This window comes from Belonocnema kinseyi, chromosome 2, assembly GCF_010883055.1.
Source record: "Belonocnema kinseyi isolate 2016_QV_RU_SX_M_011 chromosome 2, B_treatae_v1, whole genome shotgun sequence".
Taxonomy (NCBI): Eukaryota; Metazoa; Arthropoda; class Insecta; order Hymenoptera; family Cynipidae; genus Belonocnema; species Belonocnema kinseyi.
Genome location: NC_046658.1, coordinates 85,805,106 through 85,825,634, shown reverse-complemented (window position 1 = coordinate 85,825,634; position 20,529 = coordinate 85,805,106). Strand labels below are relative to the sequence as shown.

Genomic DNA, 20,529 nt, shown 5'->3' with positions numbered 1-20,529 from the left:
AGTGATTGGGACAAAACAAGAACAATGCCGTCAGGGGGATATAAACACCAGAAGAGCACTTTTAGAACAATTCTAGAAGAGGACAAAGAACTACTCGATCTACCATTTAAAAATAATGAAACGGGTTTTACTGACTTTACTGAAATTTTATATAGCAGCGATGAAACTTTGGAAATCAAGGAAGAAAATATCGAACGTATGTCCACATTTGTAATGAAAATTGTCTTGATAAAACTGTGTTATATATGTTTCCAAATAAATTTGGTTAAATTTTCAGATGAAGCGGCTGCGGGTCAAAAATATAACAAAGAATATGATTCCAAATTGTGTATCCCAGGCATAAAAGAAACTGATGATTTTGCTTTCAACAGGAAACTGCAGATTCAAAATAAGAACAAAATTCAGAAATCAGAACAGGAATGTGAAAATAAGTTCGAATGTCAAAAGTGTGCCCGAAACTATAAATACAAAAAGACTTTAAATCACCATAGAAAATTCTTATGCGGGGTCACTCCACAGTTCATATGTAAATCATGCGGAAAAAGTTTTAATCGGAGTAATAACCTAAAGGCTCATGTAGATCGCGTGCATCACAACACAAACTCAAAGAAATTGCAAATGAGGCATAAATGCAATGCGTGTACTCGAAGTTACTCTTTGCTCAGAAATTTAAGTCGGCATAAAAGTAAACATCATTCAGATGGCGAAACACAATTAATTTGCGACTATTGTGGCTTTAAAGCAAATTGGAAAAGTCACTTATCAGCGCACATTAATACTTCTCACTTTCAGACATCGAACACAAAGCATACTTGTAACAAATGTTCACGAAGTTACATTTCACTTCAAGGTTTAATTCGGCATAAGCGTCTAAAACACGCGTCGATCGTACCATATTTCAGTTGCGGCTACTGCAAATTTAAAACGAAACAGAAAGATAGCTTGTCAAAACACACTATTACACGGCATCTACAGACACCGAAAGCAAAGCATTATTGCGACAAGTGTTCGCGAAGTTACAATTTTCTAAATAGTTTAACTCGGCATAAACGTGTACAACACGCAGCAGTCATACCGCAATTTATTTGCGATATTTGTGGACATAAGGCAAATCTTAAATATAACTTGTCAGTACACATCTCTAAACGCCATCTAAAATAATAATGAAATAATAATACCGTAGACCGTACATTGAGCGTAGGAAATTTTCTATTATTAGTTGCAAAAACTCATTATTTATCTTATAAATTTAGGCAAGACAATCTAATAAATACGTCATCTGCCAGACTAACAGTTGCAAATGATTAGAAATGCAAATTCGAATCTATTACGTTTCGGGAACTCAGCTGGTTTCCCTCATCAGTCCATCTTGGAAACTTTGTTCACAAAGTTACTTTCTAGCAACAATCTGCGAAGTCAAAAATTTCCACAAATGATACAAATGCTCGGCATTTTGAGACGGCATAACCTCGTTAACCACTCAGACTATAAACTACAATTTATTTGCGAATATTGTGGTCACTTTACGAGTGGGAGCAGTGACCTGTCAACACACATTACTGCATGCCATCTAAAATAATAATAACTTACAAAAACATTAAACACTAGAAAATTTGTAATCTTGGTTGAAGAAACTCATTATTTCACAACGTCGCAAGTATAACTTAAGTTAAGTTTTTTTAAGCCCAATATATAATAGTCTGTTTTACTTTTTCAAGTTTTGTAAAAGTAAATTTAATCTTCATGGTGTCATAAAGATCATAAAATAAAAAGACATATTGCGTTCCTTGCAAATTGAAGATTATTGTAAAATAAGTATGTTGCCATACTTAATATTAAGTAATCTTAGTGTCATCATTAAGTAAAATTATTATATGTTTGTGTTTAGAGACCATTTATGTTTTGTGATTGATCTAGTTTTTTCAAATATGTTCAAAATGTAGTGCACAATCTTTTTGTAAATGAATGAATGAATGAAATAGAATACCTGAAATATATGTATATGAAACATTAAAATGAACCTAAAAGAGAAAATAAATTGTATAAGTTCCAATGAGGCTTTATATGAAGGTATAGTGATTTTAATTTTAGAAGAAGAAAATGGAAAATCTTGGAAGCCAGAAACGGAAGATTGATATAAGGTTCAATTATATATTAATAATTAATTATTTAATTAATACAGAATTCTAATTCATGTTAATGTGATTTTTTTCAGAGAAAGCGAAGAGAGATTGGGACAAACTAAGGATAATACCGTTAGCGGAATGTGAATACCAGAAGACCACTTTTAGAACAATTTTAGAACACGACAAGAAACTCCGCAATCTACCGTTTAAACATAATAAAACGGATTTTACTGACTTTACTGAAATTGTATATAGCAGTGATGAAACTCTGGAGGTCAAACAAGAAATTTTAGAAGGTATGCAAATTTTTGTATTTAAATCATCTCAAGTAAAACTGTAAAATAAAAATATTTAAAATACATTATTTTAAATTTTTAGATCAAGAGACTATAAATCGAACCATATGGATAAATGAAAAGGATACTTTGTCTGTTAAGAAAAAATTGCTGGCTCATGAAAAGCAGAACAGTTGGAAATTGGAACAGGAACGGGAAATGAAGTACAAATGCGAAAAGTGTGCCCGAACCTATAAATTGAAAAGAACTTTAAAACATCATCAAAAATTCGAATGCGATGTCGGGCCACAGTTTACATGTGAATTCTGCTGCAAAATATTTACAGTGAATAGTAGCCTGAAGAGTCATATAGATCGCGTGCATCTCAAGATAAACTCAAAAAAGCCGGAATTGAGACATAAATGCAACATGTGTTGCAAAAGTTACACTTTGCGCAATAATTTAAACCGGCATAAACGTATAGAACACTCAGAATTTAAACCACAATTTATTTGCGACTATTGTGGTCACAATTCGAAATATAAAAGTACCTTGTCAACTCACATTACTGTTTCTCATTTAATGACATCAAGAACAAAGCATAATTGTGACAAATGTTCACAAAGTTATACTTGGTTAAGTGCTTTATATCAGCATAAACGTTCAGTCCACTCAGAATTTATATCACAATTTAGTTGCGACTATTGTGAATTTGAAACGAATTTAAAAAGTAGCTTGTCAAAACACATTGATTCACGTCACCCACATACATCAAAATCAAAACTTCATTGCAACAAATGTTCGCGAACTTATACTTTGCGAAGAAGTTTAATTCGACATAAACTTTTAAAACACGCATTAGTTAAACCACAATTTATTTGCAATTATTGTGGACATAAAGCAGTTCAGAAAGCACAATTGTCATCACACATTACTTCACGCCATCTAAAATAATAATAATAATGTACAGTGAATATTATACTTTCGGAAATTTCTAATATTTCTTTAAAAAGTTCATTATTTAACAACGTCTCAAGTAATTCAGTACTCATTTGAGACAAATCTTTATTCAATTACATTGAATGGATGTATAACTTAATTGACGTTTTATGAAAATGATTGCTTATTACTCAATTTTATGTTTTGATTCTTCCGAAAGAGTAAATTCACTCTCTATCGATGTGTACCTAAATCTGAGTTACAGTGACAAGAAGATGTCGAGAGATATGCGTCACTGATTGGATTGGGGTTTCACAGGGTGAAAAAAAATGAAAATTTATTACGTGCGTATTTTTTCTTTTAAATTAAGTCGTCCTCAGATATATAGAATACTAAGGCTCAATGAAACGAAAGAAAAAATACTTGCTTAATGGATTTTCATTTATTTTCACCGTGTGAAGTCCCAAACGAATCGGCGACGCACATCACGCGACCTCTTCTTATCAACACGCAGCAGTCAATTCATAATTTAATTGCGAATTTTGTAGACGTCAGGTAAACATGAAACAGAAATTTTCAATGCATATTGTTTTACAGCATCTAAAAAGATTGTAATATAATAATTATTGTGTCCACCAAATGAATCGGAAATATATCTTGTCAATACCCATGATTTTTTTAAAAGTAAAGATGACTTAGATCTTTGTCACAATCTATATATTGTTATGATATACATAATGTTTATTTAAGAAGATATGAATTTTTCGAACATTTTCATTGCTATTTTTTTATCTACTAGCAAGTGCTACTACAAATTCATGAAATAAAGAAAGTATTTTTCGGTCCTTATAGGAGGCCGTCCATAAAACCCTACTACAGGATTTCTAGTTAGAAATAGGACAGCATAGGTTTTCTGTAAAAAATAAATACTTCCCAGCAGCGTTTGCAGAATATTCGGTAATTTTATATAAATTTACGTTTTTTTTCTATAACATTTATTAAACTTTTCTTTGAAGTTGACATCTTATACAAAGTTTAAAATCCTATAAAAAGGTCTATTAATTCTACCGAAGATACCCGTGAATTTATAAAATTCTGTAATCTCTACAGAAAATTTGGTGAGCTTTACTACATTAAGTGAAAATTCTCGAACTATAGCAAACTGATTTTTCTTCGTCTAAGTATTTCACGAAACGTATTAAGTTATGATTGAATTTTGTTATCAGAAAACATACTAAAACTTTATATAAGTTTGACCCCCCACTCCCTTATATATTTATGTTGAGAAGTGTTGGTGACATCTGTAAAGAAAATTATTATACATTTCTGTCAGAGTGAATAAAATTACATTTATGCGTTATAATTATTTTATTTTTTATTTTTAATAAATGCGATATATACTCGATATAAAAGAGAAGATGATGTGTATAGGCCAAAAATTGTAACCCATAAGTTTAAATGAAGGTTAACATAAAAATATAATGATGCTAATTTTAGTATGAAAAATTGGAAAATTTCGGAAACATATTGCGGGAGGTTTATGTGAGGTTCACTAATAGGATAATGATCAATTATGTAACAAAAGAAAATTCTAATTTTCATTTTTGTGATTTTTTTAAGGGAAATCAAACAGTGATTCGAGAAAAACAAGAAAAGTATCAGCAGGAAAATGTCAAGCATATCTTCTAGATATGGAACGCCAGAGGAAATACCATAATCTGCTATATAAAAATAGGCAAACGGATTCTACTTGCGAAGCTGAATATACCAATGACTTAACTTTGGACATCAAGGAAGAAATTGACGAAGGTATAACGACATTTGTAATCAAATTACCTTATACTTATAACTATAAAATAAAATTTCAAAATACATTTTGTTGAATTTCCAGATCAAGAGGCTACAGGTCAAGATTATAACAAAAAATATGAGTCAAAATGTTTTACCTTAGGTATAAAAGAAACGGAAAAATTTTCTGTTAAAAAATTGCCGATTCATAAAAAACAGAAAATTTGGGAATCAGAACAGAAGTCGGAAAAGGAGTACAAATGCGAAAAGTGTGCTCGAACCTATATACGAAATAGAAGTTTAATTGCTCATCAGAAATTTGAATGCAACGTTATTCCACAATTCAGTTGTAAATTCTGCAACAAAAGATTTAAGATAAAATCTAATGTGAATAGACATATAGTTCAGGTGCATCAGAAACCAAATTCAAATGCATCATTAAGGCATAATTGCGACGAATGTTCTCGAAGTTACACTTCCCGAAATAATTTAAGTCGTCATAAACGTTCGGAACATGCAGGAGTCAAACCGCAATTATTGTTTTGCGATTTATGTGGGCATAAAACGACTCGGAAAAGTTGCTTGTCAGCACACATTTCTGTACGCCATCTAAAATAATTATAAAATTACGTTATAGTTTATGTTATTTTTTTAAAAAAGCACTATATAATGCTCGATTTTAATTTTGAAGGTTTATCATATATATCGTAATTGATGGAAGTGTCGCAATTCGTGTAGTCACATTCAAACAAATGAAATAAACTTTTAATAAATTTATTGACAGTTTCTGATAGAGATTGTTTGCAATGTAGGTATGAGAATGTATGGGGTTTTACCATTTTCTCGCTATCTGCTTTCTGATCTGTTGGCAAGTGTTACTATTAATTCATAAAATATTTGCCATTCCTCATAAAGAATATTGTAAAATGATTTGGTTTTCGTAATTTAAGTTAAGAAATGTTGTTGATGTAAGTAAAGAAGATTATTAAATATTTGTTCCAAAGACAAATTAACAAATATGCTCTCCAATTAGTCTTTTATTTTCAAATCTCTACCTAATGTAGTGCAGGATCCTTTTGAAAATAAAATAGAACATCCTAAATGTATGCGCATGAAACATTTTAATAAAATTATAAGAGAAAATGAAGTGTATGGAATAGAATTCTAACAGCATTATAAGGATAAATGCAGATTTAAAAAAATATATAATAATGTCAATTTTAGTTTAGGAAACTGAAAAGTCCTGTTAACATAAACCGCAAGGTTTATATATGGTTTAATTATAGGATTATGATTAATATTCGACCCAGGAAAAATGGTAAATAACAATTGTTTGATATTTTTCAGGGGATTCAAGGTGAGATTTAAAACTAACAAGAATAATGTCAGCAGGCAAATATTGTTCCTATTTGTCTCATATTTTTCTTTTTTTATTATACATTGTGGTTATTTAGTAAGAAGCATGCATGACAAGTATTAGGGTTTTAAATTTTTTCGAGATATTTTCTTTCCGATCCTTTAGCAACTTTAACTACTATTAATTCATAAAATAAAGAAAGTAGCTTCACTTTCACTTAAAGAGTATTATGAAATGATTTCGTTTTCATAATTTATGTTAAAAAATGTTGGTGATATCAGTAAATAGTGTGTGAATATTGTGCAGGAAACCTTTGTAAATAAAATAGAATACCTGAAATGTATGTATATGAAATATTTAAATGAAGTAAAAAACGAAAATGGAGTTTATGGCCTAGAAATACCCTAAGTTTAAGTGAAATTTTAAATGAATATATAATAATGTTAACTTTAATGAAACTGTCAAATTTTAGTTTACAATTTTATGATTTTTGCAACAATGTCAAAGAGTGATTGGGAAAGAATAAAAATAAGATTAAGAGTGGAATATCTTTTAAACCACCAATGGGAATACCATGTAGCAATTGAATATAGCAATGGCGATACTTTGGCAATTCAGAAAGAAATAATCAAAGGTATCATAATATTTATAATGAAGATATCTGAAATAAAAATTACATAATATTTTTTTTTGAACTTTCAGATAGAGAGACCACAAGTCTCTTAAGAAAAAGTGCCGATTCATAAAAAAACAAAAAATGCTCTATTTTACTTTTTAAAACTTCTGAAAAAATAAATGTACTCCTTATCGAAGTTGAAATGAATTAAGTTTCTTGAATGTTGGAATTGTTATTATATATTGTGTTTATTTGCTAAGCAGAATGTATCATTTACAGTTTACCATTGTCCAAGCTATTTTATTTATTTTTGAAATCTGTACAAAATATGGTGGAGGATCCTGTTGTCAATAAAAAAAAATATTCGACATGTATATGTATGAAACATTTTAATTATTTCAAAAGAGAAAATGAAGTGTACGACCTTGAATTGTAAAACCATAAGTTTAAATGAAGATTTAAATAAAATAATTAAAATTTCAGAGTTTCGAATTGAAAAATCTTAGAATCATAAAACATAAGGTTTCTATAAGGATTATTTATAGGATAGTGAGCAATTATTCAACTGATGCAAAATTCTAATTCACATTTCTGTGATTCTTTTCAGAGAACTCAAGTAATGGTTCGCAACCAATAAGAATAATATCAGTAGAGGAACATGAATCATATATTTTGGAACACCATAAAAAAATTAGAATCTACTATTAAAAAATGAGGACACGGATTTTGCTTACGAAATTAAATATATTAACAGCGAAACTTTGGAAGTCCAAGAAAAAATGATCGAAATTGTATATAGCAATGATGAAGCTTTGGAAGTTAAAGAAGAAATTTTCGAAGGTATTACCACATTTGAAGTAAAATTATTTTAAGTAAAACTTTAAAATAACAAGATTTAAAACACAGTTTTTTACATTTGCAGATCAGGAGACTACAAGGCGAAATTATAACCAACAAGATGAGTCGAACTGTTGTACCATAGATGTAAACGAAACGGAAACACAACCCGAGAAGACGTACAAATGCAAAAAGTGTGCCCGAAACTATAAATGGAAAAAGACTTTAATCCACCATCAAAAATTCGAATGTTATATGGGACCACAATTCAGTTGCAAATTTTGCGGCCAAAGATTTAAAGAGAATAGAAGCCTGAAGACCCATATAGATCGGGTGAATCACAAGATAAGCTCAAATAGATCGATATTAAAGCACAAATGCGACAGATGTCTTCGAAGTTACAATTGGTTTTATGATTTGACTCGACATAAACGTTTTAAGCACGCAGCAGTCATGCCGCAATTGTCTTGCAATTTTTGCGAATATAAATCGAATCGAAAAGCTACCTTGTCAGGACATATTACTAAACGCCATTTAAACTTATATTATCTTTAAACCGTTATACTAAATGCTTGTATATATTAAGCTACTTTTTGTGAAAAAGAATATATAATGCCCGATTTTAGTTTTTACTCTTAAACGATATTACCGGTCTAGATAAACCAAAATTTTTTTTGCACATTATCTATCATTTAAATGCCAAAAAAGGGCATAGAATAAGCAAAATGATGAAAAACGTAATTTCATTTTCTTTTCAAAAACAAAAACAATTTTTTTTACTTAGTACCTTTTTTAAAGCGTACATTATTACATTTATTTTTATGTGAAAGTGCATTATTTCAAGAGTAAGCTGTTTAATTTCGACGCAAAAATAATAAAAATCGGAGAAGTTATCTGATTTTGTGCAAAAACATCAGAATTTTTAACTTAGTCTTCCGATTTGACTTTTTATAAGCTATTTTAACTTATGTATATCTATTCGAAAAATATTCGCTGTTAATTTTAAGGCCTTGAACAAAATAGATGTTTTTTACAGCCAGAAACAATGCATTCTCTGGTTGTAGTAAGCACTCAAAGTTGGTGATGGGTCTATCTGACCCAGTGTGCCTTTTACCTTCCATGCAGGAAGTGTGCCGGTTAAGGCACAAATGTTTTTAAACAGTAAACTTACTCTCCACAAAATGCAACGTAAATTATTCTCCCTAAGTTTATAGAATTTATTATTATATATTTTTGTTGTCGTAAAAAGTAGGTATAAGATAGTTATGGATATTATACCAGTTGCTCTCTGATCTCCTATCAAATGTTATCACTTAATCATAGAATAAAGTATTTCCCGTTCCTTATAAAAATATTTATACTCGATGCACAATAGCAAGAGTTAGTACTACAAAGAAGAAAGTATTTTTATTTAATTTTAAAGAATCTTGGTAACTGATTTCGTTTCCATATTTTATTTTAAGAATTATTTTTGAGATTAGTAAAGAAAATTATTATATACTTGTTAGAGAGTTAATAAAATAATATTTATGCGCGGTGATTATTATTTGATTTTCAAATCTGTACAAAATGTAGTATTAGGTCCTTTTGTAAATGAAGTAGAATAACCGAAATATAATTTAATTATATGGGCCATTGGTTATATTTGACATTATGTCTCCAATATCTACATGCAACCCTCAGAACGTTTTTTTTTTACTTATTTTTAATTGTTATATTTTAAATCCCAAACTTATCATGAAATTTCAATAAAAGGGTGCAAAATTCACCTTAAACTTATTTTTTCGTAACGAACAAAATTCTAGGGTCACATGGAACCTTGATGAAGATTTCTCTGCATTGTACAAAATGATATCGTTGAAATTGTATAAATTGCAAGTTTTTAAATTTGTCAATAATATGGGATTATTTTCTCACCAATAGAAAGGTATTTCCGATTCATGGTTTTAGAAAATCTGAAAAAAAGGGTTTCATGAGGCACCAAACTTATTAAACCTTAAATATCATTTCTGAGGATCAGGTCACACAGTTATATTTATTGTAAATAACAGCTCTTACATGCAAAGTATGTTCTATAATCGTAACACCATAAATTTAAATAAAGATATAATAATGCCAATTTCATTGCCAAGAACTGGAAAATCTTGGAAACATGAAACAGAAGGATTATGTAATGTTTAACTTTAGGATAATGATAAATTAATCCATTATTGAAAAATTCTAATTCACATTTTTGTGCTTTTTTCAGATAAATCAAAAAGTGATTGGAACAAAAGAAGATTAATGACAACAGGAGAATACAGGGCATATCACACAGAACAACAGAGGGAACACCGAAATCGACTTTTTGAAAATAATGAAGAGGATTTGACTCGCGAAGTTGAATATAAGAATACCGAGAATGTAGAAATCAAGGAAGAAATTATCGAAGGTGTGACCACATTTTTAATCCAAATATCTTAAATTGACTGTGAAATAAAAAATTGCAAAATAAGAAATTGTTGCATTTTCAGATGACGAAACTACAGGACAACAATACAACAAAGAATATGAGTCACAATGGTATACCGTAGATATCAAAGAAACTCATAATTCCGATATTAGCAGCCAACTGCCGACCCATCAGGAGCAGAAAATTCAGGAATCAGAACAGGAGCCGGAAAGGAAGTTCAAATGCGAAAAGTGTGCGCGCACCTATACCTTAAAGCAAAATTTGAAATTTCATCAAAAATACCAATGCGGCGACGTCTTGCCACAGTTCAGTTGCAAATACTGCAACAAGCGATTTAAACAGAAAAGTCACATGACTCGTCACATGCGTTACACGCATTTAAAACCTAATTTAAAGTCATCGAAAACTAGGCATAATTGCGACGAATGTTCTCGAAGTTACGCTTGGCCAGAAAGTTTATATTTACATAAACGTGTAAAACACGCAAAAGTCAAACCACAATTTACTTGCGATTTTTGCGGACGTAAAATAAATCAAAAACACAACTTGGCAAAACACATTATATCATGCCACGTGGATCGCGCGCATCAGAAGAAAAAACTCAAAGAAGTCGGTATTAAAGAATAAATGCAAAAGAAAATGTTTACGGGCGTAACATAATTCTAAAAATAATATAGTAATCATTTAAAACAACAAAATATTTTGTGCATTAAATACATTCTGGTATACCTCAAGGATCTACTGAAGCTATCTGAAATTCAAAAATGAGCATTGTTCAAAATTATTGATAAATTCAGACTAATATGTCCATTGTTAATTGTATCCAATTTGGGAAGGGAACTAAAGATGAAGTTTAGAAAAAAATATTTTGAGTTAATATTGTTTATTTAACAATACTTCTTTAAATTTTTATGTTTTTTCTTTATCTTTATGTAAAAGTAACAATTCTTATCTTATCTTTATAGTGTCGGCCTCATTAATTCTTTAAAAGATTCTCTAAAAATCTTTTTGGTACGCTTTTATTTAAAAATATTTATGAAGTTTACCATTGTTATTTTTATAAGCAAAATTTTTTTAAATAAAACTTTTCAAATAAAAGCATACCAAAAAGAATAGCTGTCCTCATGCTCCTGGACATACAAAAAAGGAGGGCCCATTAGGGTGGTCCAAAAATGCATGGCAAATTTTTTTGGCATGCAAGAGGGCAACGATCCCCCCATTTTATTCCAAATCCGAGACAAGAAATTCCCTAATTTTGTATTATTTTATTATTTTATTTTAACAGGTGCCGGTTTTGACTTGAAGTTTCCCATCTAAAATGCATGAGCAAAAATTACTTAATTGAGTTTTTGGAATATTGAGTTTTTGGAATAATTTTGTAGGGTTTGAAATAATGGGACGGGAAAGTATAGGGGCCTGTAGAGTGTAGACAATTATTTGACGAAGAATTTCATCTATCAGACATATGGGTTTGACACCCCTAATACACCCCCACTATTACCTGAAAAATCCCTTTAAATAAAAAATGTCAATTCTTCATGAAATCCACATTTTGAACAAATTATTCTCGTCCTTTTTTACTTAAAATTATTAATATTGGTCCAGTAGAATATTTATTATCGTTGGTTAATTAACTTTAATCATTTAAACAAATGGAATTTGCTTAAATAATTTTTTTTTCGAAAATTCGTTTTCGCCCTTAAAATTATTACTATTAGTCTAGTGGAATATTTATTAATATTCGTTCATTAATTGTTTATTATTTAAACAAATGGAATTTGTTTAAACAATTTTGTTCGAAAATTATTATTTTCCTTAAAAATGATTACTATTGGTCTAGTGGAATATTTATTAACATTAGTTCATTCATTTTCAATTGTGTAAACAAATGGAATTAGTGGAAATATTTTTAAAATAAAAATTATCAATATTTTTTCAGTGGAATATTTACCAACTGGTAAATTAATTATTAATCAGTAATTAATTATTACTGATAAATATTCCACTAGACCTAAAGTAATAATTTTTTTTAAAATTCGAAACTAAATTATTCAAAATTATTTATTGAAAATAAATGAACTAATGTTAATTAATATTTCATTAGACCAATAGTGATGATTTTTAGGGGGAAAAAATGTTCAAAAAATAATTATTCAAACAAATTACATTTGTTTAAACAATTACAAATTAATAAACCAATGTTATTAAATATTCCACTAGACTAATAGTAATAATTTTAAGGAGGGGGGATACATTCTCTAAAAAATACATACAAAAATTTCATTTGTTTAAATAATTAATAATTAATTAACCAATTATAATAGATATGCCACTAGACCAATAGTAATAAGTTTGAATAACAAAATACGAGAATACAGCGCTCAAAAGGTCGATTTCATGAAGAATTTACAGTTTTTGTTTTAAGGTTAGTTTTCAGGTACTCTTGAGAGTGTGTTAGAGGTTTTAACCCCATATGTCTGATACATAAAATTCTTTGTTGGATAATTTTCAACAGGTCCCCATACTTTCCCGTCACATTTTTTCAAACCCTAAAAAATTATTCCAAAAAATCAAAAAAGTTATTTTTCTCCATGCATTTTACATGGGAAACTTTAACTCAAAACCGGCATCTGTTAAAATCAAAAAATAAAAAGAAATGAAAATGAGGGAATTTCTTTTTTCAGATTTGGAATAAAATTGGGGGAATCGTTGCCCTCTAAAGAAAGAAAAGCGTTCTTGAGCCACCATTGTGCCCATAATGTGCGGGACGGATAAATTCCGGAAATTTCAAGCTCAGAATCTTCCAGGTTGAAAAATAAGTAACCGGAGAACGTTAGAAGTTGAAATTTCGAAAAACCGCTTCCCCATAAAAACGAATTAAAAGTTCTGCGATCACTTCCAGGACATAAGAATAATGTAAGCAGATTTTCATTATTGTCGTCTTATTCTACTGGTCTATTCAAGTCCCGTAGCACTGGGATTAAAACCCTGTTGGGAATGGTTCACCTGCGATACGCCGCATGATGACAAAATTCCAAACTAGAAAGAATAGATATGATTTTAAAGATGCATTTTAATTTGTGCATCAAAGTGTTGGAAAATTTTTTTTGTGGAGTTAAAATTATTTATCGGATACTAAAGGTATCTCTTTATCGGAAACTAAGGGTTTTAGTTGGAATTTACATCGTATATAGTGAATAAACACATTTTTAGATAGAAATACTTTTCTAAAAAAACAATTATAAACAGTTATAAACTTAAATGGACTTATTTTGAAGCAAAAATAAAATGAAAGTAAATTTTTCTTAATTTATACATGAAATATTTACTATTTTAAAATCTAAACTAAAAGTTAGGTTACAATTCGTATCTCTATTCCAATCTTCCATTATTCATATTCTTTGAATAATCTGGGTCAAATTTTTCGCTACATACATCAAATAAAGTTTATTTGAGCTTACAATGCATTTAAACTTACATGAAAAAGTGAAATAATTTATGTTGATGTTGTGAAAAAATTTGGTTGATAAAAATGTGTTTTTTCACTCTATAAGATCTGTGAAATTATACCTACTCTTCCTAGTTCGAGTTTTCGGCACTAGGTGACAAAATGGTCGACCACCATTCCCAATTATACTATGCTGCTAAAGTGTCATCCAAGTCCCTTAGCAAGGGTAACATATACTAAGGTAGGCTTCGAATCACTTTATGAATTTAATTACAACCATTTATAACCCGCGGCTATATACGAAATTCTTAGAAGTACTCGTATTTGCATGGATATTCGGCTAGGGGAGAAGAAAACTGCAGAAAACCACTTCTCAAAATCAGACGGTTTTTCGGCAGTCGAGCTTGAGAAATCAAAATTGATCCTTTTGACCTTACTTACTTTTAATTTACTGTTAAAAAATTTTGTAAATCGATTAAGTGTCTGTAGTTTATGTTAAGAAATATTTTGTCATCAGTAGAGAAAATTATTATATATGGATCCAGAATTAATAGATTAACACTTTGGCGTTGTAATTAATCTTTTATTTTCAAATCTATACAAAATGTATTGCAGCTTATGTTTGTTAATGAAATACAATAATCTAAATGTAAGTTTAAATGGAAGATATAAAGGAACTTTAAAAAAAGTGTATTACCTAGAATTCTAGTATCATTGTAAGTTCAATAAAGGCTAAAATGAATCTATAATAATGTAAATTTTAATATGAGAATCTGTCAGATCGAATAAACATAAACAGGATAATAATGAAGTATTTAATTATTGAAATATTCTAATTCACGTTATTTATTTTTTTTTCAGTGAAGCCAAGGGGTGCTCTTTCAGCAGACCAAGCAGTACAGCACAATTTACTATTAAAAAATAATCCAAATAATTTGGCTTGCGCAATTCAATACAACATTGACGACACTTTGGAAATCAAGGAAGAAAATGTTGATGGTATAGCCAAATTTGTAAATAAAATATCTTAAGTAAAACTGTAATATGGAAATTTCGAAATAATTTTTTTTGCTATTTTAGATCAAGAGACTACCATTTCTAAAGGTATTGAAAATTATGAGCCAAAATTGCGCGTATACATAAAAAAGGATATTTTTCCTACTGACCAACTGCCGATCCGTAAGGAAAAGAAAATTCAGGAATCAGAACTGGAACTGGACAGGAAGTACAAATGCGAAAAGTGTGCCCGAACCTATAAAAAGAAACACAGTTTAGTTACTCATAAAAAATTGGAATGCGACGTTATGCCACAGTTCAGATGTAAATTTTGTGACAAGCGATTTAAACGAAAATTCCACATGAAGACCCATGTAAATCACGTGCATCACAAGAAAAACTTAAATAAGTCGGCATTGCGACATGAATGCAACATGTGTTCTCGAAGTTATTTTTCGCTAAACAGTTTAAATCGGCACAAGCGTCTAGAACACGCATCAGTCATACCACATTTCATTTGCGACTATTGTGAACACAAAACGAATCAGAAAAGTAGCTTGTTAAAACACATTATGTCACGCCATCTGAAATAAGAATAATGAATACGAAACATTAAACTTCACGAAATTTCTGATACTGATTGAAAAACATACCTCACAACATCTCAAGTAATTCAGTAATAAACTAAGAAAAATTTCCTTTACATTACTTTAAATAGTTATATACCTTAAGTTACTTTTTGTAAAAACTAATACATAATACTCTATTTTATTATACTTTATTTTACTTTAACAGAAGAGTAAATTTACTCTCCTTGAACGTTTTCCTGAATTACTTTTCTTAAATGCGGAATGTGTTATTTTACGATTTCATCATTTTCTTTCTAATTTACTAGCTAGTTTTGCTACTGAATCATAAAATAACAAATATATTTTCTGTTCCTTAGAAAGAATAGTGTAAAATGATTTCATTTCCGTAGTTTATCTTAGGAAATGCTCGTGTCATCAATAAATAAAATGATTGTACATGTGTTTCAGATATAATAAATGACCATTTATGCGTTATGATAAGCTTATTTTTTCAAATCTGTACAAATCATAAAATGGAATTCCCGAGATATAATTATATGAAGCATCAAAATGAAGTTAAAATAGTAAATAAAATATACCGTCAGTTTATACAGATTTAGTATTTATATAAGGTTCTATTATAGGACAATGATCAATTATTCAACTAATGGAAAAATCTGATCCACATTTTCGTAATTTTTCCAGAGAAATTAAAAAGTGCTTCGGACAAAACAAGAATAATACCATCCGGTGAATATGAAAATCCGAAAAAGCAGTTTAAAACAATTTTAGAACATCATCGAAATCTACTATCTAAAAACAATGAAACTGATTTTACTCACTTTACTTCGAATATAGCAATGACGAAACTTTGGAAATTAAGGAAGAAATTATAGAAGGTATCATCACATTTCTTATTCAATTATCTTAAATTAGCTGCGAAGTAAGAAGTTGCAAAATAAATTTTGTTATATTTCCACACGACGACACTACAGGTACAAAATATAAGAAAGAAGATAAGCCGCAATGTTATACCATGGGTATAGAAGAAACTGATAATTCTGATGCTGAAAAAAAACTGTGGAGTCTAAATAGGAAGACAATTCAGGAATAACAACAGGAACAGAAAAATAAGTACAAATATGAAAATTCTGCTTACATGTATAAACGGAAAGAGAATTTGTACGCCCATACAAATTTTGAACGCTACGTCATGCCACAGTTCAAATGTAAATTTTGCGATAAACGATTTTAACAGAAAGGTCAGATGAATGCTCATGTGAAACGCACGCATCAGAAAAGTAGCTTGTCAACACACACCACTTCACGGTACTCAAAAACATCGAAAACAAGGCTTAAATGCGAGCGATGTTCTCGTAGTTATGCCACAATCAATTCTTTCTGTAATCATAAACGTCTAAAACGCGGAGCAGTTGAACCACAATTTATTTGTGACTTTTGTGGCCACAAAGCGGACCAGAAAAGTAACTTGTCAACACACATCACTTTACGGCACTCACAGACATCGAAAATAAGGCATAAATGTGACCAATGTTTTTGCAATTATTCTGCGTTCAGTTCGTTAAATCAACATAAACGTTTAAAATACACAGCAGATAAACTGCGTTTTATTTGCGATTATTGCGGGTATTAAGCGCATGTAAAAGGTAGATTGGTAGCACATATCACTTCACATCACTCAAAGACATGGAAAGTAGGGCATTAATGCGACCGATGCTCTCGCAGTTATTATGTGCTTAGTTCCTTATATCAACATAAACGTTTAAAACACACAGCAGACAAACCACAGTTTATTTGCAATTTTTGTGAACATACAGTGAATCATAAATGTAACTTGTCAAGACATACCACTTCACGGCACTCAAAGGCGTCGAAAACAGGGCATAGATGCGACAAATGTTCGCGAAGTTATCGTTCGACAAGTGGTTTAAATCGACATAAACGTTTTAAAGACACATGTTCCACACCACAATTTATTTGCGATTTTTGCGGATTTAACACGGACCAGAAAAATGGCTTGTCAAGACACATCATTTTGCAGCACTCAAAGACATCGAAAACATAACATAAATGCGACCAATGTTCTTGCAGGTATACTGCGATCAGTGCTTTAAGTTAGCATAAACGGCAAAAACACTAGAAAGACAAACCACAATGTATTTCCGATTTTTCCTAGCATAAAGCGATTCAGAAATTTAACTTGGCATAATATATTATTTTGCGCCATCCGAAATAATAATTATGTACAGGAAACATTAAACTTAAAGAAATTTCTAATATTGATTGAAGAAACTCATAATTTTATAACATCTCAAGTAAGCAAGTAATAAATAGAGAAAACTATTTTTTACATCGCATGAAATCCTTGTATACCTTACATTACTTCTTATGAAAATCACTAATTAATATCGCCAACTGCGATAGAATAATGGTATAGATTCTAGGCTAAAGAGTATGTTCAATGCTCATCAATTCGACTGGCAGTTATTCCAAAAGGATTGCGTTCAACAATTTTTTCCCGTAACCAGCCTTGTATCTTATAAAACACTTGGTACTTTTTTAACATATGTTAAGCCCTCTTCGCTCACAAAAGATGATTAAGATCCGTGTTTCCCGTTACGCGCACTCCTCTTGTCAGTTACATTCTTTCATTAGACTGAAACATTTTAAACACGCAGCAGTCAAATCGAAATTTACTCGCAATTTTTGTGGATGTAAAATAAATAAAAAACGCAAGATCTTCTTAAGAAATAATTGGTTGCCCTAAAATGAGCCGATATGTATCAAATGAAAGAAAATGGATGGGAAATTCAATCTGAAATCTCCAACTACTTCCTTCTTTAGAGATGGCAAAAAGTGACTAATTTTTCTTTGCTTGGTAACTGCTGCAGGGAAGAAATGTTCCTCGATGTTACTTTGCATTCCAAGCGAACTGTCCATTATCTCAGACTGGTGACTGCAAAAGTACCTCAGATGTTGAGCTAAATATTAAAGAACTTTTTAATGAGTTGGCACTGGTCTTCTGTTGTCAATTTTTGATTCATAGTTGTCACTATCATGACACTCGGCATAAGATTTTTAATTTTGCTGAAAAATACATTCTAAAATCTACTCACGTGTAGTAAGTATTTCTTCACGAAGAATCAACTCAGCATGGATATTCATGTTTTCGTCAACTGAGAGTACATCATTTCGAATATCTATCAGAAAATAAATCAGCACGTGCGATGACTAAAGGATTCAATTTTTCGCCAGTAGAACTGGAGCAAGCAATCACAGTTAACCTTCCATTTTTAAGCTTTTTATTGGTATTTGTCGATAAAGTAATAAGAATTCATTAGCGTTGAATTGATCTTCAGGTGCGTAATCCTTTACTAAGTTCATCAGTTTTGACTGCCATTCTTCTGCTACCTTTAAATCAGGTGCTGCTGGGTCTCCACAGAGAATTCAAACATTAATTTTGTTGCTTGGAATTGCCTGTACCAAGCTTTTCTGTTATTTCTGTAGTTTTTGTTTAGAGCATAGATCCACTGAATGGAATATTCATAGAACGAAATTGACCGAAAAAGTTCAATATCAAATTATTAAGGTTGTATGTAAATCCCATCCCCGTACAAATAGTAGAGTTCCGTGGGACGCCGTCAAGCCATACTACATTGAAAAAAATTCACAGACCCGCATGGTGAAGATTTCAGTGAGCCACTGGCTTAGAATGCGTAGGAAGTGTGAATTCGTATAGTTACCACTACTATGCCAGCGGCAGATTCGTAGATCGTGCAACGTCGCAATTAAAAACTAACCACGGCTGGTCAACTGTCATGTGCGTTTGAATAGCTTCGTACAGCAGATAAACTGGAGAGAGGAAACAGTGTTGCTACAATGCGATACTGTTACGTTTATCGTTTTGAAAGTGACTAAAATTTTAATGTTTTTCATTGAATTATCTGTGAAACTACACGGTGGGAAAACTTGATATATATTTTTTTAAATTTGTATTTTCAAGCAGCACTAATACCGACATTTTTTTAATTTCTCTACCAGAGCGTTTAATTACTATAAATTAAAATGTGAAGAGTGCCTATGCACTATTTATGAACTACATGTTAAAGTAGTCAACTTTGACATTAATTATCTCCGCATCGGTATGGTTAAAAAATTTGAAATTAATTTAGCATATAAATCAGTTTTTCATTTAAATATAGCTCTTTTTCAAAAAATTCAACCAGAGATTGATTTTTGACATACAACCTTAATCTGTTAATTTTTAGTTTTAGGTAATATTTCTTTTCTTTTACTGCTGCAGTTTTTATTCAATGCTCTTAGAATCTAGATCCAGTTTTCAGCTACTTTTCGTTGACTAACGCCTTTAGCAAGTAACTCCAAAACTTCTTTCTTCATTCCAACAGTTAGCTCAATAATCTTCTTTCGTTTTATGCCTATTATGCATTCGCTGAGGTTTTGCTTGTTTTTATATATACCCGATGATTAGAGATGGAGTGAATTGAATCCTCACAGTTCCCTATTTCTTCTTTTTACGCACCAACTTATCATTGGCTGGCGATGTTGGGGTGGGGAATGACTTACTGGTATTGTTCGTTGAGATCAGAGTGAAACTTCTTCTAGTTTATTGGCTTACTGAGTCGATGTAGAATAAGATAAAAGAGAACACTGGAAAGCTGTAAGTGATTTTTTCTCTGATTTTCAAACAAAATCTGTCTAAAAAAATTTAATTTGTCCCTGATTTTTAATTTAAGCCAATAACACTTTAATAAGGGTTTACGGTTACTCGAGATACGAATAAAAATAGCCAAGCGTGTCTGCGCTGAATTTCAGTCGCTTTAGCAGTTAGCCTGAACAGAGTTGAAAAATAACCCTCTTATGCGTTGTAATTATAATTTGATTTTCAATCTTATGCAAAATTTATTCCAGTTTGAGTTCGTAATTGAAATAAAAAAACCTCTAAGTATAAGTTTAGATGAAACACACAAAGGATCTTAGGAGAAAATAAAGTGTATGTCCTAGAAATTTAACACGATTGCTAATTTAATAAAGGCGTAAATGAGGGTAAAATAATTCGAATTTTATTGTGAGAAGATATAGTATAG

The 20,529-nt window shown here is 30.5% G+C and overlaps 5 protein-coding genes across 5 annotated transcripts; all 5 read left to right on the top strand.

Moving 5' to 3' along the window:
- The first annotated feature begins 18 nt into the window (after positions 1–18).
- LOC117167816 (zinc finger protein 436-like) lies at positions 19–1,287 on the top strand. Its single transcript, XM_033353017.1, has 2 exons — positions 19–196; positions 278–1,287. The coding sequence occupies exons 1-2, from the start codon at positions 25–27 to the stop codon at positions 1,159–1,161; spliced, it is 1,056 nt and encodes a 351-aa protein (XP_033208908.1). The 5' UTR covers positions 19–24; the 3' UTR covers positions 1,162–1,287.
- Positions 1,288–4,963: 3,676 nt separating this feature from the next.
- On the top strand, positions 4,964–6,141 carry LOC117167767 (zinc finger protein 761-like). Its single transcript, XM_033352935.1, has 2 exons — positions 4,964–5,149; positions 5,232–6,141. The coding sequence occupies exons 1-2, from the start codon at positions 5,032–5,034 to the stop codon at positions 5,744–5,746; spliced, it is 633 nt and encodes a 210-aa protein (XP_033208826.1). The 5' UTR covers positions 4,964–5,031; the 3' UTR covers positions 5,747–6,141.
- Positions 6,142–7,780: 1,639 nt separating this feature from the next.
- On the top strand, positions 7,781–8,521 carry LOC117168344 (zinc finger protein 678-like). Its single transcript, XM_033353923.1, has 2 exons — positions 7,781–7,941; positions 8,024–8,521. The coding sequence occupies exons 1-2, from the start codon at positions 7,881–7,883 to the stop codon at positions 8,491–8,493; spliced, it is 531 nt and encodes a 176-aa protein (XP_033209814.1). The 5' UTR covers positions 7,781–7,880; the 3' UTR covers positions 8,494–8,521.
- Positions 8,522–10,190: 1,669 nt separating this feature from the next.
- On the top strand, positions 10,191–11,640 carry LOC117167701 (zinc finger protein 26-like). The gene is made up of 2 exons (XM_033352832.1): positions 10,191–10,369; positions 10,452–11,640. Exons 1-2 carry the CDS (start codon positions 10,222–10,224, stop codon positions 11,015–11,017), a joined length of 714 nt encoding a protein of 237 aa, XP_033208723.1. The 5' UTR covers positions 10,191–10,221; the 3' UTR covers positions 11,018–11,640.
- A 2,360-nt stretch (positions 11,641–14,000) lies between these two features.
- On the top strand, positions 14,001–15,605 carry LOC117182848 (zinc finger protein 431-like). The gene is made up of 3 exons (XM_033375958.1): positions 14,001–14,064; positions 14,700–14,837; positions 14,919–15,605. Exons 1-3 carry the CDS (start codon positions 14,001–14,003, stop codon positions 15,425–15,427), a joined length of 711 nt encoding a protein of 236 aa, XP_033231849.1. The 3' UTR covers positions 15,428–15,605.
- Positions 15,606–20,529: the final 4,924 nt, after the last annotated feature.

Excerpts from the sequence above, each read along its gene's own strand:
- LOC117167816 (XM_033353017.1), top strand. The coding sequence starts at position 25 with ATGCCGTCAGGGGGATATAAACACCAGAAGAGCACTTTTAGAACAATT. Across the intron at positions 197-277 it reads CAAGGAAGAAAATATCGAAC|ATGAAGCGGCTGCGGGTCAA; the intron begins GTATGTCCACAT and ends TTAAATTTTCAG.
- LOC117167767 (XM_033352935.1), top strand. The coding sequence starts at position 5,032 with ATGGAACGCCAGAGGAAATACCATAATCTGCTATATAAAAATAGGCAA. Across the intron at positions 5,150-5,231 it reads CAAGGAAGAAATTGACGAAG|ATCAAGAGGCTACAGGTCAA; the intron begins GTATAACGACAT and ends TTGAATTTCCAG.
- LOC117168344 (XM_033353923.1), top strand. The coding sequence starts at position 7,881 with ATGATCGAAATTGTATATAGCAATGATGAAGCTTTGGAAGTTAAAGAA. Across the intron at positions 7,942-8,023 it reads TAAAGAAGAAATTTTCGAAG|ATCAGGAGACTACAAGGCGA; the intron begins GTATTACCACAT and ends TTACATTTGCAG.
- LOC117167701 (XM_033352832.1), top strand. The coding sequence starts at position 10,222 with ATGACAACAGGAGAATACAGGGCATATCACACAGAACAACAGAGGGAA. Across the intron at positions 10,370-10,451 it reads CAAGGAAGAAATTATCGAAG|ATGACGAAACTACAGGACAA; the intron begins GTGTGACCACAT and ends TTGCATTTTCAG.
- LOC117182848 (XM_033375958.1), top strand. The coding sequence starts at position 14,001 with ATGGTCGACCACCATTCCCAATTATACTATGCTGCTAAAGTGTCATCC. Across the intron at positions 14,065-14,699 it reads ATCCAAGTCCCTTAGCAAGG|TGAAGCCAAGGGGTGCTCTT; the intron begins GTAACATATACT and ends TTTTTTTTTCAG. Across the intron at positions 14,838-14,918 it reads CAAGGAAGAAAATGTTGATG|ATCAAGAGACTACCATTTCT; the intron begins GTATAGCCAAAT and ends TTGCTATTTTAG.